At 40.7% G+C, this 18,910-nt stretch overlaps 2 protein-coding genes across 3 annotated transcripts; one reads left to right on the forward strand and one right to left on the reverse strand.

Moving 5' to 3' along the window:
• Positions 1 to 356: 356 nt before the first annotated feature.
• On the reverse strand, positions 357 to 18,573 carry LOC118425969 (centromere protein J-like). 2 transcript variants are annotated; one of them, XM_035835152.1, is made up of 25 exons: positions 18,389 to 18,573; positions 17,771 to 18,136; positions 17,531 to 17,563; positions 17,136 to 17,330; positions 16,598 to 16,833; positions 16,059 to 16,253; positions 15,744 to 15,827; positions 15,204 to 15,252; positions 14,992 to 15,050; positions 14,588 to 14,797; positions 13,812 to 13,932; positions 13,308 to 13,507; positions 12,058 to 12,177; positions 11,270 to 11,541; positions 10,678 to 10,868; positions 10,209 to 10,351; positions 9,519 to 9,680; positions 9,112 to 9,215; positions 8,749 to 8,839; positions 4,165 to 4,335; positions 3,203 to 3,613; positions 2,542 to 2,682; positions 1,950 to 2,129; positions 1,683 to 1,772; positions 357 to 1,359 (listed from the first exon to the last, which is right to left on the reverse strand). In XM_035835152.1, the coding sequence occupies exons 1-25, from the start codon at positions 18,477 to 18,479 to the stop codon at positions 1,231 to 1,233; spliced, it is 4,044 nt and encodes a 1,347-aa protein (XP_035691045.1). In that variant the 5' UTR covers positions 18,480 to 18,573; the 3' UTR covers positions 357 to 1,230. The 2 variants fall into 2 exon arrangements, with proteins under 2 accessions (XP_035691045.1, XP_035691046.1); XM_035835153.1 differs by lacking the exon at positions 17,531 to 17,563.
• On the forward strand, positions 5,067 to 7,421 carry LOC118425970 (5-hydroxytryptamine receptor 1F-like). Its single transcript, XM_035835155.1, has one exon. It carries the CDS (start codon positions 5,994 to 5,996, stop codon positions 7,341 to 7,343), a length of 1,350 nt encoding a protein of 449 aa, XP_035691048.1. The 5' UTR covers positions 5,067 to 5,993; the 3' UTR covers positions 7,344 to 7,421.
• Positions 18,574 to 18,910: the final 337 nt, after the last annotated feature.

The following is an 18,910-nucleotide window of genomic DNA, read 5'->3' on the forward strand; positions in this document are numbered from 1 at the left end:
TGTTTAAATTGCATCTGAAGCCTTTAATTGGGCACATCAATGACCATAGTTTTTTTAGTTTTTTATTTATGAGTTTTTTAAAACCCACTCGTTAACTCGCAGCAGGTGGCGCCAATGTTGTCAAAATATCCCTCAAGTTATCTTTTTAAAGGTTTTTAATTTGGGGGAATGCAGTGTGTCCTTTGTAGAAAAATGGCTTCAGCTCAGCATCTATCATTATTTTAGTGCGGACCCCAGGGAAAAATCACACTGCTCTGCACTGCCCAAGGTACAGCACAGTTCACCTATAGGGTTATTTTTGTCATAGATACAAAGGATGATCAGAAATATCAAGACACTGCGACAATCGAAGAGTAACAGGACTCAGGAGAGTCCATATGGTTGAATGTGAGGTGAAATAAAAACCAAACACATGCTTATAAATATACGCACAAAGTGATATTACAACAAGATCCAAGAATCATCTTACAAGCGTTGTATTGCAGGCCTATAAGAGCATCTTGTTTATACACTATTGGGTGGCAATAGGTCAATGAAAAATAAATTCATTAGTGCCAACTGAAATGTGAGTGGACAGCACTAAAATGTGAGGTTGTTGCTTCTTTCCTGTGTGCATTACATTGTCGGTACATTTGTACCTATATACCCGGTACCTCATTTTGTACAAAATGTACATTCTGGACAATGTAAATATGAAATATGAATGGAAATATTCTTCTTGTTCTCTGTATCCTCATCATTGTACAGTAAGCATATACAACCTAATACATGTACATGTATACATTTATAAATATCATGAATGCTAGATTGAACTTTGACATTTCAAAAAATAATCAACACTTTGTAAATTGACTGAAAAAAAGTTTTATGGCACATTTTCTAACCTTACACTCAAAGGCCCATAACATTTCCACATGGCCATTCGCATACAGGCCAAAATTCACAATATTACTGGTAAGCCTTACATTTTACAGTCATGTATCATATGTACAAACTTAATATATCTCTACTATTTCTTTAACCTTCTTGATATAATTGATATAAATGCCTAATTACCATATAATAGGATAATTTCTTATCTTTGAAGTAGGCAAGTGATGAAGTAACAACAGTATGCTAAATTATGTATATTTGTTTGAGGGATACTGTACGATTGTTCTGGTAACCGATTCAAGATGCAAACTATTTTTTTTTGCATCTCACAGGACTGGGTTTCTTGTTTTATTTTCTTCACATCCTTTTGTCCACAACGATGTTTCCATCCTTGTCTTTGACACGGATCCGCCCATTGCTGTACCTGGTCTCCTGCTTACCATCTGGGTACACAGTTTTCACTGTTCCATCTGGGTACTCTCGTTTCTGAAAGTACACAAAGGAAAATGGTCAAATCATTGTGCAATCGACTCAGCACAATTTTTGATTCAACTACACCATCCTATGTTGTATACAGAAATAAAACAAGGCAAGAGTTGTTCCTTTTGATAAAATTATGGCTCTTGGTGGTAAATGTGCAAATGTAAATGCATACTTTTTGCCAGATTAGCTGAAGAGGCTCAGTGGGCATCACTCCAACATTACCTTGAGTACATGGTGTACAGGTAAAGTTCCTTTCAACAAAACAGAGTCCAACACATTTTAAAGTCAGTAAATGAAAGTATGTTTTGAGAAGATTGTACATGTACCTTGTAGTTGAGAGTGTGTATTTCTCGCTGTCCATTGGCAAACTCAACCACCCTGTCTCCACTTTTGGACACTCTTAGCACAGTGCCATCCTGGAAAACCAACATAATTCTATTAAAGGTTCAGTGATCTAAAAGATACATCATAAATCCCCTTCTTGGTTTGAACAAATGAAAATGTCCAGCCTGAATGTGAATTGATTTGGACCAAACCATATTACTTACTACTTTCTGATGATCCTTTCACGTTTGAAATGGTTTGTAACATACCTGAAAAATACTTTCTTCATCCCCATTAGGAAACAGATATTTGATAGTCTGGTCTGGGAAAGTGATTTCTTTGGTGCCATCTGGATAGTGCTTCTCCATTTGACTGTTGGGAAACTGTAGGATCTCCAGACCATCAGGGTATGTGGTATGGGTAGTCTGCGCCTCTGCATAGTAGTAGATCTGGAACAAGGTAAACCGTAAAATAAAAACACAATTTACATTCTTGACACACAACTGTCAGTAAATCATACCAGGTACAATTCAAACCAATCACAGGTGTGGTTACATCAGGGTTCAAGCCAGTCTGAAATATTTTTCCGTCCCCTGGATTTTGAATTGAGTGCCAGAGGTGTGAGATGTTACACGGAACGTGTGACAATCCTTGGGGGGTCTGGGAAAATTTTGAATCTAGATGGGAATATTTTGCTGGTAGAGTAGAGTCAGCTTGGTTCAATGACATCTGTGCTCAACGTTCTATGACAAGATTTAATCTGTATCTACTTTGTTTCTGTAGTTTTATAGTTGACCATACAGAAGTCACTGGAATTTTTGATGTGTATAAAGCTTATGTTATAGTATCAGCTTTACTCACCACCCGTTGGTCAGGCATGATCTGTTTAATGTCTCCGTTGCAGAAAGTGACGATGAGCGTCTGTCCGTCAGCGCTGATCTCCTTCCTTGTCCCATTACTGAAGGTGATGACACGTCTTCCGTCCTTCAGAACATTCTCAGTCTGTCAGGTAAAGTCAAAAATCTGTGACAGCTGTAACAGACCTTTACTTGTTTGCTCAATACAAAGTAAAGTAACATAAACATAAGGTGTAAGAAGTATATGATGAAGTTTGAAACATACATGTACCAAAGTATTGTATACAGCTAGGTTATACATGCACTCGAAAAATAACATATCAACCTGAATTGTCCATAATTCCTTGACAAAGACTGGAGTCGATCAGTCAATTGGGTATTACTAACTAAGCATTATTTCTTGTGTTAGAAATTGCAGTTGAACTTCATCCTGAACACAAAATATTGCAAACTCCCAATACATAAATACACCAAATATGCTGATGTCACCATGACTTTTCTTCTGAAGCACTTACTATGGATTTTATTCAGACACCGTAAAGATTAGTGCAGTCATGCAAATATATGGTAACTTCATCTAGCCTTACTAGTTTAAGGAGATACACGTACATAGCCATCCACAGAGAATTAATGAGATCATTATGTAAATTACAGGGAAGAGTGACCTTTCCATCTCCATGTTGAAGATGCTCCACTGCATCAGCATCCTCTTCTTCCAAGCTCAAGTCCTCGTCTCCTGCAAACTTCACGGCCTTCTTCCGCTGCAGTGGTCTCCTTGGCTTTGGGCCATCGGATGTCTTAACCCCAGAAGGGTGCTCTTCCAGGGCTGCAGCTATGGGAATCTTCCTTGGAGTTTCTTCAGGAACGGAGTCAGAATCCCACTCGTCTAGGGGAAAATGACCTGTACGTTTTTCCTTTCGGTCTTTCTGTGATTGGAGCTGAGATTTGGGTGGAGCGGGCATTTCTGGAGACTTGTCGCTGTCTTCACTGGACTTCGTCTCTTCATCCTTCTCTGGAGAGATTTCCTTTCTCACTTTTTGCTTGTGGAAGGCCTTGGCTGGGGCGTGGTCTTTCTTCTGTAGTCAAAAGTGTGTATCAGATTACGTTATTGAAATATAGATACAGATAAAAAGTATGTAGGGTCCAAATGTTTTTTTGTTCTTTTGTTCTGGAGTGTGGAAAGAGCAGCTGACTGCAACAAACCTACAAACCAGGGTTCTAGGCAGCATCTGCCCTTCAGCCCTTTGACAGAATTTTTCAGTTTGCCCATTTCATCCTGTGTAACTGACAAAAATCGGCATGTAAAGATATTAAACAAATGAAATTTTGCAGGATCCCAGAAATTCAGCACAGATTCCATTGAACCAAGCTGAGTCTTACTCTACTCTACCAGCAAAATTTGCCCTTCAAAATGCAGGAAACTGTTTTAGAGGGTCTTACATTGTAGATTTCAAAATTTTCATGGACCCCCCTTGGACCACTGCGTGGAAGCCTCTGGCACTCGCACTCAATACTCAACAGGATTTCTGTTCAAAATCCAGGGACAGACGGAAAAAAATTCAGACTGGCTAGAACACTGCTACAAACTAGCAACAACTGAAGAAATATCAGGTTTTGAACACCTGACCTTAGTGTCTGCTTTACTCCAGGCATCTAGCCTCTGTTTCTCCATCATTCTCAACTCTTCCCGGAGCTCCTGGCTTTCATTTTGAGCTGCCTGCAGCTGGTTCTTTAACCGGTTCAGACTGCTCTGCCAACGCTGTTCCCTCCTCTGTAGTTCATCTTGTAACTCCTGAACCTAGACGGGATAAAAAGGTGTCTTAACCTTTAGAAAATGGATTACCTAAGCTGCATTAGGGCTAAGGGTAAAATGTCACCAAATCTAGAGTACAGTAAGTTGATCCTGCATAATACATACCTGTTGAAGACTGTTAAACCTAACAATCCTTGTGTAATCCATATACTTCTTTTTTCTTATGTAACTGATCTGACTTTTAAAAAGCAACGTGCAAGATACACAAATAGAGCTTCAAAGATAAAATCTTCAAACAACATATGTATAATATATGTAGTTGGGGTTTCTTTAATTCAAAGTATGTGCAGCCTGTAGTATGTAACATCAATAATATCTCTACAGACATACAATGTATTCTACTAGCATACAACACTGAATGACTGAAAGCTGTGGTAAATTTGAAGTGCCAACCTAATGCCAATGCACTCACGATGGCTTCCAATCTAATTTTGAGCCAATACAAAGCAAAGCTGTGCTTTTAGGGAAGCTACGGGTGTTGAAGAAAGGCTTAACTGTTACATGTATCTTGTAATGACAAAAAGCAGGTAACAGGCGTATAACCAACCTGCTAGTACATTGTACTTCTATTTATGGGTACAGACAAATTGGTGTCAGCTTAAATATACAAAATGTAACTGACAATGTGCAACACTGAATTCAAAATACACACTCACAGTAACAGTTGACCAGCAAAAGACTAAACGCCATGTGGAGGGAAAAATTGGCCTTCATCATTATTTTTCATACTCTTTATCGACCTCCAAACAGAGTCATTGCACTATGATGATGCTAAGATTTGGTACTTCTCAGACCTTTAAGAGTTGATGTTGTTTACCTGATACTGCTGACAGATGAGCAACATATGTGGATCCTGTTTTGTCTTTTTGATCTTATCATCTTTGTTATCCTCATCATCCATAAAACAATGTTAAGTATTGATACCCTGAGCCATATACATCAAAATCAAACAGCAGGAGGACCGTACAAAATGTACATCTTCTAAGGTTAACATCAAACATAACATTGACAGCCTTTGTTCTCTTACCCTCTTAAGCGCATTAGGGTCAATCTGAGGTTGGCAAATTACCACCGCAGTTATAACTTCCCTTCAAAGTAGTCCTGTTCACTGAGGCGGAGTTACATGTATAGTCAGTGACCTCGAATAGCCTTGCGTGTTAGCTCCTTACCAAAGCACTTAAAGATTCTGGCATACAGGTACTTTGTACTTTGTACAAATTTTCTTCACACGATAGCGCTAACCCTCACCAGTCAGGGACCAAGTCACTTTTGCCTTGGGGAGAGAAGGTAGCAGAAGGATTACCCAGTTGTAGTTGGTAATTGGTTTTGGCCGTATACCAAGACTTTACTAGTAAATACCCTCTTTACAAACCTGATGAAGCTATTCATAGACATCTCACCATAGGAGCTTCAAATCAAGAGCACGATTTCATCTCTGATGCAGACTGGGCAACTAATATTAGCAGCTGGAGCAGTGGCAACTATACTACTACTACTCTTTCCGAGCGTCAAGCCAGTAGCGACTTTTGAGTTGATATAATCTGCATTGAGAGAAGACAGAAACTGCATCAAAAGGATTTGATTCTTCGCCATAAGATGGAATAAGAAATCGGACTACTCCGGTAAAACAGGAGACTGAGAACATGGCAAACAACAGTTCTGCTGCAATGCCTGGACCCAGCGAGTTGCATCATGCAGATCCGTTTGAATGCTATGCCTGGCACGTCCTGCTACAGAACATGTCGTATGATGAAGCTGTCAACGCCTGCTCCTGGTACGAGGAAGCTCCCTTCAGCAAGGTAGTGACTGTCCTTTATATCCTTGTAGGAGTCACCATTGTAGTCTGCAACATTCTTGTGCTGTGGGGAATCGTGGCTAAGCAAGAACTCCATCAGCCCATGTATTTCTATGTCGCAAACCTTGCCATTACGGACTTGTTGGGTGGGGCAATGATTCTGTGGCATGTCCATTACAATGTAGATCACCACATGTACAAGCCGGGACCATACAATGTCTTACAGGTGAGGAGTGTCACCATGTTCTCCCAGTTTATGTCAGCGTCTGCTCTGAACTTACTGACTATGGACAGGTTTGTGGCAGTTAAGTACCCCATATTGTACTACAACCAGGTTACTCATGCCAGGCGTAATGCAGGTGTAGCGATTGTGTTTTCTTGGGTTGTACTTGCTCTGGTTGTGTTTCCAACATTGATGGGATGGAACTGTCTGGAGGAACCATACTTGAGACATGGACACTGCATAGGACTTTTGCCCCTAGGGTACATCATAAGTAATGCATCTCTGATGCTCCTCCTTATTAGCATTTTGCTGTCCGTGAACATCGTTGTGTATAAGGCAGTAAAACAACGGCAGGCAATAAAACAGAGAAAACAAAGAGAGTTGTTACAACCCAGCATTGCTGAGGATCAACAAAGAAAAAGGAAACAAGAACTAAATCAAGCAGCCAACATGGATTCAGACACAAGCAACAACAAACTGGCACCAAGAGCAGAAAAGCAGCAATCTGCAATTCAAACCAACAAAGGTTTCCAATCCAGTATCATACAGAAGACACGGGCAGTCATGATCTTTTCCATTGTGGCAGTTGTCTTTTGGCTATTGGGTTTAATAGTTATGTCTGTCAAATGGATCCTGCAGAAAACATATCCAGAAAAAGACCTTCACAGGCAAGTTATACATTGGGCAGTTTTGTTCTTCTGTTTGAACTCAGTGGTCAACCCAATTGCAGGTATTGTCCGACTGACCGATCTAAGGGAAGCTATACGCCAGCAGCTTGGTAGACTCCTGCCTGGTTTCTGTAAATTATGTTATTGTATGTTTCAGCAAAAAAGTGCACAAGAAAATCAGCAGTGTGAACAGAATGATACTGATAAGCAAGAGAAACAGATGGTAGAAACTGAAATGCATGCAAACATTACTTCAGGACTTGATATGCATGGTCATAACACACGCGTTTTGGAAACTAATGTATAGAAAGGCATAGAAGACTGTGCTTCAAACATAGGTCATATTACAAGAAAAGAAAAATTCATAATGGTTCACAGATGTAAAGCAAAGCATTCATCAAACATTTTTGGAAAGAGGGACCCTAAGCTGAAAAATGTTTCTTTGCTACAGCTTGCAAAGATTGCAAATAAAGAAAGAACAAGTGAGGAACATCCACTGATATGACAGTATGTACATGTAAATGGCATCCTGATCCATACCCACTATCATCAAGAAACAAACAGGTTGTGGATTTAGATTTTCATCTGCAAGGTTGTTCTCAATTCAAGCACTCCCGTGTAGATTTGTGTTTTTCAACATGATTATTTGTAACATAACATGATTATGATTAACATAATCTATGTCAGGATACTTCAAAAATATCTTTAGAATAACCGAAAGAAATTTGTTACAATCAGTCACATTTTTGAAATCAAAACTAGATAAAGTATGAATTGAAATTGATCGGATAAAAAGAAAGAAGAATGCTTTCATTTCATGAAAAATTTGACTAGAATGGATTGCCGTGGTCCGGCAGCTTGCCGTGGTCCGGCAGCTTGCCGTGGTCCGGCAGCTTGCCGTGGTCCGGCAGCTTGCCGTGGTCCGGCAGCTTGCCGTGGTCCGGCAGCTTGCCGTGGTCCGGCAGCTTGCCGTGGTCCGGCAGCTTGCCGTGGTCCGGCAGCTTGCCGTGGTCCGGCAGCTTGCCGTGGTCCGGCAGCTTATACAGCTTGGTGTATATGGGAATTAAGTACAAATGTATCAAAACCATTTGATTGTAAATTTCTTCCTGCACCAAGGAAAGTTTGGTATTGTACAGCTTAGTCGAGTCATGGTTGGTATTCTATGTACATTGTACGTGTGCTTGCATGTAAATCTGCTTGGGAGAATACATTAAATGTCTGGGCTACAAGTCTTTGTCTTTCATCATTATGACCTACTAGACCTTTGGAAGAGGAAACAGACTGAAAGGTCTTGCTCTATTCATTGAGTTAAAGGCTTTTAATGGAAGCCTAGGTCAACCAAATTAGATCTTCCCTCAGTCATACTACTGTTTCAATATCCAATGTGAAACTCATTGTATATAGCTACAACAGAATTACCTACTACACAGGGTTGAAAAAGCCGATAATTAGCCAGATTGCCTGTACTACCATACATTTGTACAAGCAAACAAGAAAAACCTCTTCTACAACACAACCACCGCCTCAAGACAACCATTGTTTTACTGTTCCAAAATAGAAGAATGATTGTCATTAAAATTTCAGGCCAGTTAAAAGTTGGTTCCATCCAGTAGATATTCCATAGGGCAAGTCTTGTCTAGCCCTCAATACAACAGTATCAATACAACAGTATCAATACAACAGTATCATAAGACAGTTGTTCTGTTTCCTACCTGTTCCCTGAGTTCCTCTATCTCTGCACGTTCTTTCTTGTCTGGCTGGAGAAGTGCCTTCTTATGTTGCTCAAACAACTTCCTTTCCTTCCTGCAACATGAAACGGATGCTACTAGTATACTTAATCATGTGTCTTTCCTTCTAGAAATATCATTACTTCTGCAGTTGAAAGACTTGAGTGAAATGTATACAATCATGTGAATAATCATTGCTTAAAGCTTCCCCAAATGAAAGTACATGTAAGTACAATTAATGCCAGTACAAATGTATACCTAGTATTTTGAATGTGATAGAAACTTGAATTTGCTAATAGCTGCAATGCTTTTTCTAAGTTTAAAGATGTAATGTGTACTGTCTCATACTTGAGTTTCGCTGCCTCCTGTTGTCTAAACTCTTCCAGTCGTTTCAGTTCATCAGATTTGAGTTTCTCAAATTCTGTCATCTCCTGCTGCAGACGTTGCATCCCCTGTAAGAAAATCAGGGCATGGACCATAGCAAAGTTTGCAAACACATATCAAAAACAGAATCACTGATATTCCAAGATAGTAGTGGTAAACCAGAAGATTTAGGAATCACATGTCATAGCCCACTTTTGCTCCATGTACAATGTATGTGTTATATGATAGGGTCAACACATACAGTATAACAGTTCTGCCTTTGCTCGTACATAAAAATCAAACCCTGGCCTTCTCCTTCTAAGCAAACTCTTTCACAGGAGGAGTTCTGGACCTTGCAAGAATCTCTAATAGATCAGAAGGAGTATCTGTACCTCTTCCCTGTCAGCCCTAAGTTTTGCCAGAGCAGTGTTCTCTTGTCTGAACCTCTCAATCTCCGTCTCCAGCTGAGCCAGCTTGTCTCTCAGTACTTTAGACTGGAAACCTTCCCCAACAGACTTCTCTGCAGCAGTATGCAGCTTTTGTTGCTGTTCCTCCTGGAAAAGATAAAAGTTTAGACTTTAAGAATGATGATGATGCTCAAAATGTACATGTAGAAGAACCATGATGCACAGGAACAACAGTAGAAAACACCACAAATACAAAAGCACTGCATTATCATCTTAATGTGCATTGCATGTGTAATATATCATATGTATTACTATAATATACCAGTAATGATTATCCCAATATGGAAACCTCCCAGAGACGTGATACACATGTACTTCTGAGAAAGTCTGCCTGGTGTCCCCTCGAGACTGTCGACAGGGGCGGCTCTGTTTAGAACCCGGCATGATCGATGGGCATATGTTTCCCGTATATTTGTCCCGGTCGGTTAGATAAATAGGGGAGATGCGAAGAACAGAGGAGAACAGATCGAGCAGAGAAGGGAGAGGGATGCGAGATGGTCTTGTGTGAATAAAAAGGAACTCCAGCCACGACAACTTCCGAGTCTGTTCTCACTCCTTGCTCTGGACTATCTTCTCATTCTCTACACATGCCTACATGAATTCCTGATTGTTCACCTGTTCAGCAGAGACTTTAGGTTTGGAAGGTTTCAGCTTCGGGAAGAGCTTGGCGACCAGTTCAGATGTGGGCGGAGGCTCAACACTGACTGGAGCTGGGGCTTCATCAGAGCGTGGGCTACCCTGTCCTCTTGTTGAAAATCCTGTGTTTGAAGTACAAAATACTCATGTTTTTGACTGATACATATTATCAAGGCACCCATTAACACATGTTACCAAAGGAAAGATACAATATAAAAGGGAGCTTGCACTTTTGATTAGCCTGCAAGATTTTGCCCTATGTTGAGTGCAAGGTCATTTATAAAGTTATTATAAGTTCAAGTCATTATTATCATTATAAAAATACACACCTTAAAAGTAGATTCTGTAAATTGCCAGAGTCTTTTTAAACAGTTAATTCATCATTGCTAAAAGGTACATGTAAGACCAAGCTTGAGAATGGCATATTTGAAAGAAGGTAATGGCCTACCCAGTCTGTTTGCCTTGGCTGGTGGTGTAGAGGTGTCGAGAGGAGGGGCGCCTGCTACGATGCTGTCATCCAGCGTGGTGTCATGGTCATCCTCTTCCAGTCCTTTATTACTTATGTCCCCCCAACTGTCATCATCATCAAAATCCACATTTCGAGCCTGGGATGACACTGCTGCTGCGTCATCATGGCCACTGGGAGAACCAAGGAGGTAAAAGAATGTAGGAAATCAACTTGAGAACTTACCATACATGTAATTGTCTAATTTCAAATTGGGTCTGATTACAGTGATATTGATCCAGTTAAGCCCACTGAAGAGCTTTAGTTCCACTGGTCAAGATAGAAAAGACAGATGCCATGTACAATTTTTACAGGTTCAGATTGTACTGACAAAATGCCCCTGGCTCTTGTCAATGAGCTCAGTGGACTGCAAGCAGTAGCGTGCATGTTGGGTGAGCAATACAGCTGGGATCGAACTCACGGCTTCTAGTTCCAGAGGTAGGGCTAACTCCTGAATTACACATTTACCAATCATGCTCTGCCTTTCAATTGCTTGTGAACAACTTTATGTATCAAATACTAGTATTCAATGTACCTTTCAGAATCCCTGTCATCCTCTTTCTCCATGTCTGTTCTATCCTGCAGCTCTTCAGCTGTTTCAGCTGACACTGCTACCCCATGTGGTGAATCTGTTTTACTTTCCTGTCCTTCGTCTTCATCATGCCACCAATCATCGTCTCCCTCTGGCTGTTCTCTGATGGTACAGTCCAAGTCACTGTCTTCCTCCTCTAAAGTCTGCTCCAATTGGACATCATCTTCATTCATCTTGTGTCCTTCGTCATCACTTTTTACTGGCTGTCTCAAAGACTACATAGAAAATTAGTAGTTTTAGTATATTTGTATGTGCGGGGAAAAAAGCACTTCATCCACCCTGCAACTGAAATAGCGTAAAGTTGTAGAAAGATTTAATTCATTTCTGCATGTTCAATGGGATTAAATTCTGTAGGCTGAGTTGATGGTGAAAAGTTGCAATTTTACAACTGTAGATAAACAAGAAAGTTAAATCCATTAGAGGCAGTGGGTTGTTATTCACTGTGTCTAGGAAACAATAGTGGAAGGTGGGGCCTACCCCTCTCCTTCCACAAGCTTTTTTACCACCCCAAAGTCAGGGAGTGGAGTACCAAAAGTCGTGTTAAGTACATTGTACCAAGGATATAATGACTAGCCAGGAATGCCAGGAATTGACACTGTGACTTTTAAATCTGGTGTCCACTACACTAGCCACTTGGCCATTCAACACCGCTTAGCTTTAGACTGTACTAAATATGTTATATACAGAAATGCTGCAAAGTCCTGTTTGCCTGTAAATTAGTGTAAACTGACCCCAGATGGCCCCTGACTCCTGGACATGTTGGCCTTGGCTGGAGTACTGCCCATGAAGGAAGACATGTTTGCTGCCATTCTCTCCAGCATCTCAAACTCCTTCAGCTCCTCATCTTCCAACTACAACAACAATAACAACATCAGACTCAGTTCACTTCATGGTAAACAAATTATATGTACTTTGAAACACTAGCAGTCAGCAAAAATCAACAAAATCAAAATCAAAATCAAAGGATCATTGCAAGGAAGCAAAGCAGTTGAGCAATGGACAGTGTGAGTTTCCTTTGTCTATTGTGTTTTTTTTGGAGGATTTTAAGTAAAAATAAAATGAGTCAAAAGTACTGTATGACAAGCCATGGTTTGTTTGTTTGTTTGTTTATTTTTATCTAACCAGGGATACATATCGCCTATTTAGGCGTTTTTCAAAGTTCCCTGGGGGGCAACCCCGAAACATACATGCAACATAAAAGCGATATCAAGTAACATAAATGGTAACATATCGAGTACTAACGAAAATTAACACAACTTGGTATACAAATGATAAAGTAAAACAAATCAATTATACAACGTAAGCATAATATAACTCGAAATCATTATCAAAATGAAATAAATGGAAATGAATAGAGATTTGCATACCAATGTGAACAAAACAAGAAAGACATAATAGTTACGTTTTAGACCATGTGGTATTCTGTTTTGTATATGGTTTTGAAGGTGGAGATGGATGCTGCTGCTCTTAAGTGTGGAGGTAGCGAGTTCCACAGGGATGCGCCGGAGAACGAGAGAGACTTTTTCTTGTATTGTAGACGTGTTTTAGGTAGTTGAAGCCCCCCCTGTGTACTGTGCCGGGTGTGGTGTGAGTGTGTTTCAGCAGATGTGGTGAAGAGTTGGGAAATGTGTGGAGGAGACATTCCGTTGAGTGCTTTGAACATAAAGACAGCCTTATTTCTCTTGTGATGCTGCGCTACAGGGGTCCAGCCCAGTGTGTTCAGAATGGTCTCTCTTGGAGTGTGGTGGTCGCACCCTAGCACTACCCTGCCCGCCCTGTGTTGCAACTTTTGTAGTTTGTCAATGCCCCCCTTCCCTCCCTGGTCCCATATGGTGCTACAATATTGAATGGTGTAGCATCTCTGGTCAATCAGAATTTTATGCTTGTCAGAGGTTAGGGGTAAAGGAGTACAGGGTTAGGTTATTTGGGTGTAGTCCACCATTAAAACAGAACTCTTCATTAATTGTCTTAAACTCTTCACCTGTTCCTTCTGTTCCAACTCTTGGAGTCTGACCTGGAAGGACATATCCCAGGATGCAACAGAGGTTGGGCTGCCATGAACTTCAGCAGTCCTGCCTTCATCTTCCATTTCTTGTCTTGTATTTTCCACAGGTAAAGCATCACCGTTATCTACTGGCTCTTTTGCTACAGTAGGCTGTGGGGCAACCTTTTCTTGGGTCACTAAAAAGGGTGGTGGAAAATATGAATAATTGATTGATTGGTCAAACAGGATAACAAGTGGTTCACTTTAAAAGAACATACACAAAATATAATATACTGTATCACACTGTATTTAAGAAAACTGTCAAGATGTAGCAAACTTTCAAACTTTAAACTAGTACTGCTGTTGTCTTCTTTTTAACTGAAAAGGGTGACTTACTGCCAGATTTGGCACACAGAACCAAGAGTTAATTCTTCTAACATCAACTATCACATCCAGGCTATAGAGAATCACGAGTTTGCAATAAATTTAAAAAACAGTCACCTGCTACAGATTTCCTAACTGGCTGGGGTCTGAGCTTCAGGGTGGTGATGAGTCTTTTGGGCTGTCTCACTGAGCTGGAGGTTGGAGGGGTGGAATGGGCACTTGTCCTCTGGGATGAAACCTGGATGAAACATGTGAGAAATGTTAATCGAAATACACACTTGTACATGATATAAAAAGGTAGGTAAGGAAGTCTTTTAGAGGCAGTAGGGGCAGTGGGTTGTCACCTACTCAGGGTTGGACAAGTTTTCTAAAATTCACTTGCCCTATCGGGCAAGCACATAAAAAATTTACTTGCCAGAACCAACTTTTCACTTGCCCAAAATTCAAATGATGGTCACTTTTATATGCATTGTCACTTCCAGCAATGGAATTCTTATTATTAATGTTTGCCATTGGTTGATGTCATGACTGTAGAAGGTAATAAGTATAAAATCTGACTCAATGGAAAAATCGTACTTGCCCGATCGGGCAAGTGGGGTAGGTCATGCACTTGCCCGAACAGCTCTTTTACTTGCCCGGGACAATAGGGTTAGTGGACTTGTCCAACCCTGCTACTGTGTCTAGGGCACAAATCATTCATATCCTTCCTGTAAGCCAGATACCTGTAGTACCTATTTTTACACCTGGTTGGAGTGAGGAAAGTCGTGTAAAGTGTCTTTCCCAAGGACACAATATTTAGCCAGGAATCAAACGCTTGAAAGACAGCATACAGCCGCTCTGCCATTTGACGCAACAACCATTCTTATCCAGTATATCAGCACATAAGGAAATACCTTGTCATTAATGCTGGATACTTTTTCCCGCTGAGTTGTAGACCTCCCAGTCTGATTAGTGTGTCTGGTCTCCTGTACATCTTCTGAGGGGGGTGTTTTACCAGCTGTCCTATTTTGAGTCAACCCAAACCTAGCCAAACCCTGGCCTTTCCTCAGAAATGGTCTCTTGGTGGCTTTCTGTTTGGGTCCATCAACATTTTCTGAGTCCTTCTGTAACAGTGTTTAAATTCCATTGTTATATGTCTATGATCTCAAACTTCATTGACATCTAACTTCAAAAAACTGAATCACAAAATGACATGAAAAATCAAAATAGAATGAGAGCAGTAAAGGATAACTCACTGTGTAACTCTGCTTTAATATTGCTCTACATTTTGTATACAGAAGTCTTGTCTATAACACACCTTAGATTCTTCTAGATGTAATTTCTCTTCAAGTAGTTGTTCAAAAGTTTTGGGTCTCCCTGTAAAAGAAAAAAAAAATTCAGTCAAATTAAGATTTAAAAAATCTAACAGGCCTGAATAGATCATTATTATACACCACAGGTGATGGTTGGTGAATCCTGTAAACACATTTTCCCAAGAATTGACATCTATAGTCCTGATTAGGTACTCACCAGCAGAAAGTGGCTTGATTGGTCTCTCATCTTCTGGTGTTCCAGAGCCCTGCAATGGAGCATAGCGTCTCAGGAAACGAGCTTATCCAAGCTCAAACATTTGCATTTTGATACTGTTTATGACAAGCTGCTAGAGGCCCGAACACTTCTTGTAACTCCTTACGTCTAAAGCTTCCTGCCACGAAAAAAACTAAGACCACAGTACATTCATGGCCAAATATACTAAAACAGGAAGTCCTACTGCAGTACCAAGGTTGCCAACCAGGAGGCCCAAAATCGAACCTGACCATCAGGTCAACAACACGTACCCACATACCAAGTATCATTGCAATTGCTCAAAACATTCTAGGGATTACTGCCAGACATGAACGCTCGTACACATACACAATTGCCCAGCAAAAACAGTATACATCCACTTTTCTGTAGGTGATAAGTAACTCCACTGTTTGAAAGTCTCATGTGTACAAATAATGTCCAAACACTTTCCCTGCTCATACAAACAAGTTCTCCACAAACCTCTCTATACTGTATTAACCTTACCTGACTGCTGTTAGACCTGCTATCCTTGGGAAGGCTGCTAGGTGGAGTTGTATTGCCCCTTGAATCTGTGTCATTTCCCTGTTCCTGGATGGCAAAAGATAACCACTATTTTACTATAATTTACCTACTAAGCACAGAAGTTTGGCTGCTTTAACAGGGTTTGAACAAATGAGTGAATGAATGAATGAATGAATGATCTAATAACATTGTCACTATCAGTCAGTATTATCAGTTGTTACTTAACAAAAAAAGCAAAATAGAGGAGCCATAGGGTTTAACATATGTACAAATGTGTAAAGTATTCCTTTAAGCAACCTGGGCATGGTCCACTGATTGGTCATCCTCCATCTCTGAGGCTGTTTCAGGCAACGGAAACACCCCCTCCATCTCCAAAGGTGGCCCATCATCCATGACAGACCCCAGGTCACTGTCTGTAGGGGCAGGCACAGGAGCCTCCATCCTGCTCTGTCTCATGTGGTCATGGGATTCTGGTGCTTGGGGCAAATCATCCTAGTAAAAAGACACAGGTACAATGTAAGTCCATGTTCCTTTGTGAAAGAGTAGTACTGTACGTCTTTCAATAACATCAGCTACAATACAATACAATCTTTTTTTACATGTATCGTATCTGTATCTGTTTAAATATAAAATAAATAATACCCCAGCTGGATAGCTTACATACAGAAAATCCTGTTGCGTTGTAACTCAATATGACAAAAGTCGCTAAAAGGTTACTGTATTTGTTTGCATATTTTTCAAAATATAATGTATTGTTCAAACTTGCTGCCTATAACAAAAGCAAATAGTGAATTCACCAGTAAGGTACACATATGTCTAGAAGTATGAATGCCTACCTGAGGTAGAAAAGACTGCGCCAGTCTTCTGGGAGACATGGATGCTCTCGCCAAGGCATCAGGAAGGGTACTCCTGGGTCTGCCAGGGCTGGAACCTGGGCCGGCCCTGGGGGGACTTCTGGTGCCCCACGGTCTGTGAGAAGGGCTGAGGGGCTGCCGGCTACCCGTGGGGCTCACGCCTGTCTTGGATCGAGATGGGCTCCTCTGTTTAGGAGATGAGGGGGCTTTCACTTCACCTGCAAGAAATGAAAGACCCATAATCTGTTGTTTAGGTTTTATTGTTAATTAGAGAAAGATAACAATGTATGGGAAGTAAGATGTTTGGTTTCAATACGATGCAAAAAAGCCACTTCACACATGGATTCCCAACGTACTTCACACATGGATTCCCAATGTAATGCAATCTTTTGAACCTAAAAGATACTGGATGCTGGAACTTTTAGGTACAATTTCATTGGCAACTCGAGAAAATGTTTTCAATGAAAATGTCATTTTCTTCAGACACATATCAAGTGTTGTATTAACGGTGAAATCTGACCTCCCCAATGCCCTGTCCTCTGAGCCACCAACAGGCTCTTCATCTTCTCTTGCTCCTGCCGGATCCGGGCTAGCTGCTCCATCTGTTGCCGTAGCAACTGCTCCTGCTGTTCCCGTTGCCACGCCTGGAGCTGGTGCATATGACTCATCAGGTGAGCATGCTGTTTGGCTCGGACATGCTCCATCATGTCTGCATCTGAAAGGACAGGAGAGATCCTAAATATTTGCAAAAACAGGTTTATGTTTAACACACTCTTTCTTGTCTCTATCATCAAAATGTACTATTTATCAGCAATAGCCAATAAGCATATTGTGCAGATAAGAATAAAAGATTTGAACGTGTAACATCAACACCTATGCAACACCTGTTTAATCAATATAATAATATGGGTATACCTGTGATCAAAGGAGCTCTTCCTCTGACAGATCCTGTTGCATTATGCATGGGAAATGAAGCACATGTACATGAAATTTGCCATCAGAGCTTTGGAGATCAGTCTTTCAGAATACAAAAAAAACATGCACATGTGCATACATGTATCAATATTTTTGTAGGGTTTCTACAATGTATTTTTTCTGTTGTTATTTTTCTCTAGCAGAGCATAAGTAAACAAAAGTAATCCATTCCAAATGTACCTTTTTGTGATAATGGTAGTGGTCCCCCTTCAAGGCCTTGCCCTCCAACACTATGTGAAGGCTGCACACTAGACTCTATCATTTGGCCTCCTAGTTCTGACTTGTTCCACGCATGCTGTCTCATGACACCCCCTGTGGTACTGTCCAATGGCTCCTGATTCTCCTTCCCATTTACATAGGGTAGTGAAACAGCTGCATCACCTCTACCACCTTTGTTCATTGTCTGCAGCATTGAGAAGTTTGGCATTGCTGTGGTTCCATACAGCTGGTCTCTGTTCTGTGGAAAGCCAGGCAGACTGTGTCCATCCATGGGGAAAGAGGGTGCATCGGCTCCACCAAATCCTAATAGGACCCCTGATCGTGGTCCTACAGGGGACGAGGAAATGCGGCACTTTGGGCAACTTTTAATGTTGTTGTAGTGTTATGAAAAGGTATCATCTATTCTTATAATCCAAAAGAGTAAATCATGAATATGGACAGGTTTCAAAAAGTGATGAAATAGAAATCTTTACTAGCAGTCAAGCAACCCACAATACTTTGCACACATAGTCTCAACAACTGGCCAAATGAATGCCATAAAAAGATGTAATTTTGCAGTCAATACAACAAATCTTATACCATAACTATCCAAGGGAAATGCTAGCCTCTCTCTTCCAGGTAAGACTGGTTGGGATGGTCCGTACGCAGGGATATCCCCCTGTCCCTGCATCTTTGTTCCTGTTGACTTGTGTCTGCAGAAACTTTCTGTTCACTTCCCTTTTCTCCTGCTGCAGTAACTTCGTCAGTAAGGTCAGGTCATGACTGCAAAATATGGCGAAATAACAATTACTTAGGTCAGGAAAGGTAAAATGCATAAGTGTTAAATATAACATACATAAGTTGAGAAGTAGCACTGCACAAGTGTCAGGATACTGTAACTCCTTTACTTTTATTTGTTTACTTGAAATTTCATCACAGTTCACACAGTGAAGTGTAAATTATGATTCTCTCATCATACGTACAGAAGCAGCCAAAGACACAAGGAACTCAAGGTCTGTGTGAGTCATGGACCTACTACAAGTACAAGACGTACCTACACATACGGTATGGACAGGTTATGGTATGTTGAGATTCATGATATCACAAATTTTCGCCTTTAAG

This window comes from Branchiostoma floridae, chromosome 11 (assembly GCF_000003815.2).
Source record: "Branchiostoma floridae strain S238N-H82 chromosome 11, Bfl_VNyyK, whole genome shotgun sequence".
Classification (NCBI taxonomy): Eukaryota; Metazoa; Chordata; class Leptocardii; order Amphioxiformes; family Branchiostomatidae; genus Branchiostoma; species Branchiostoma floridae.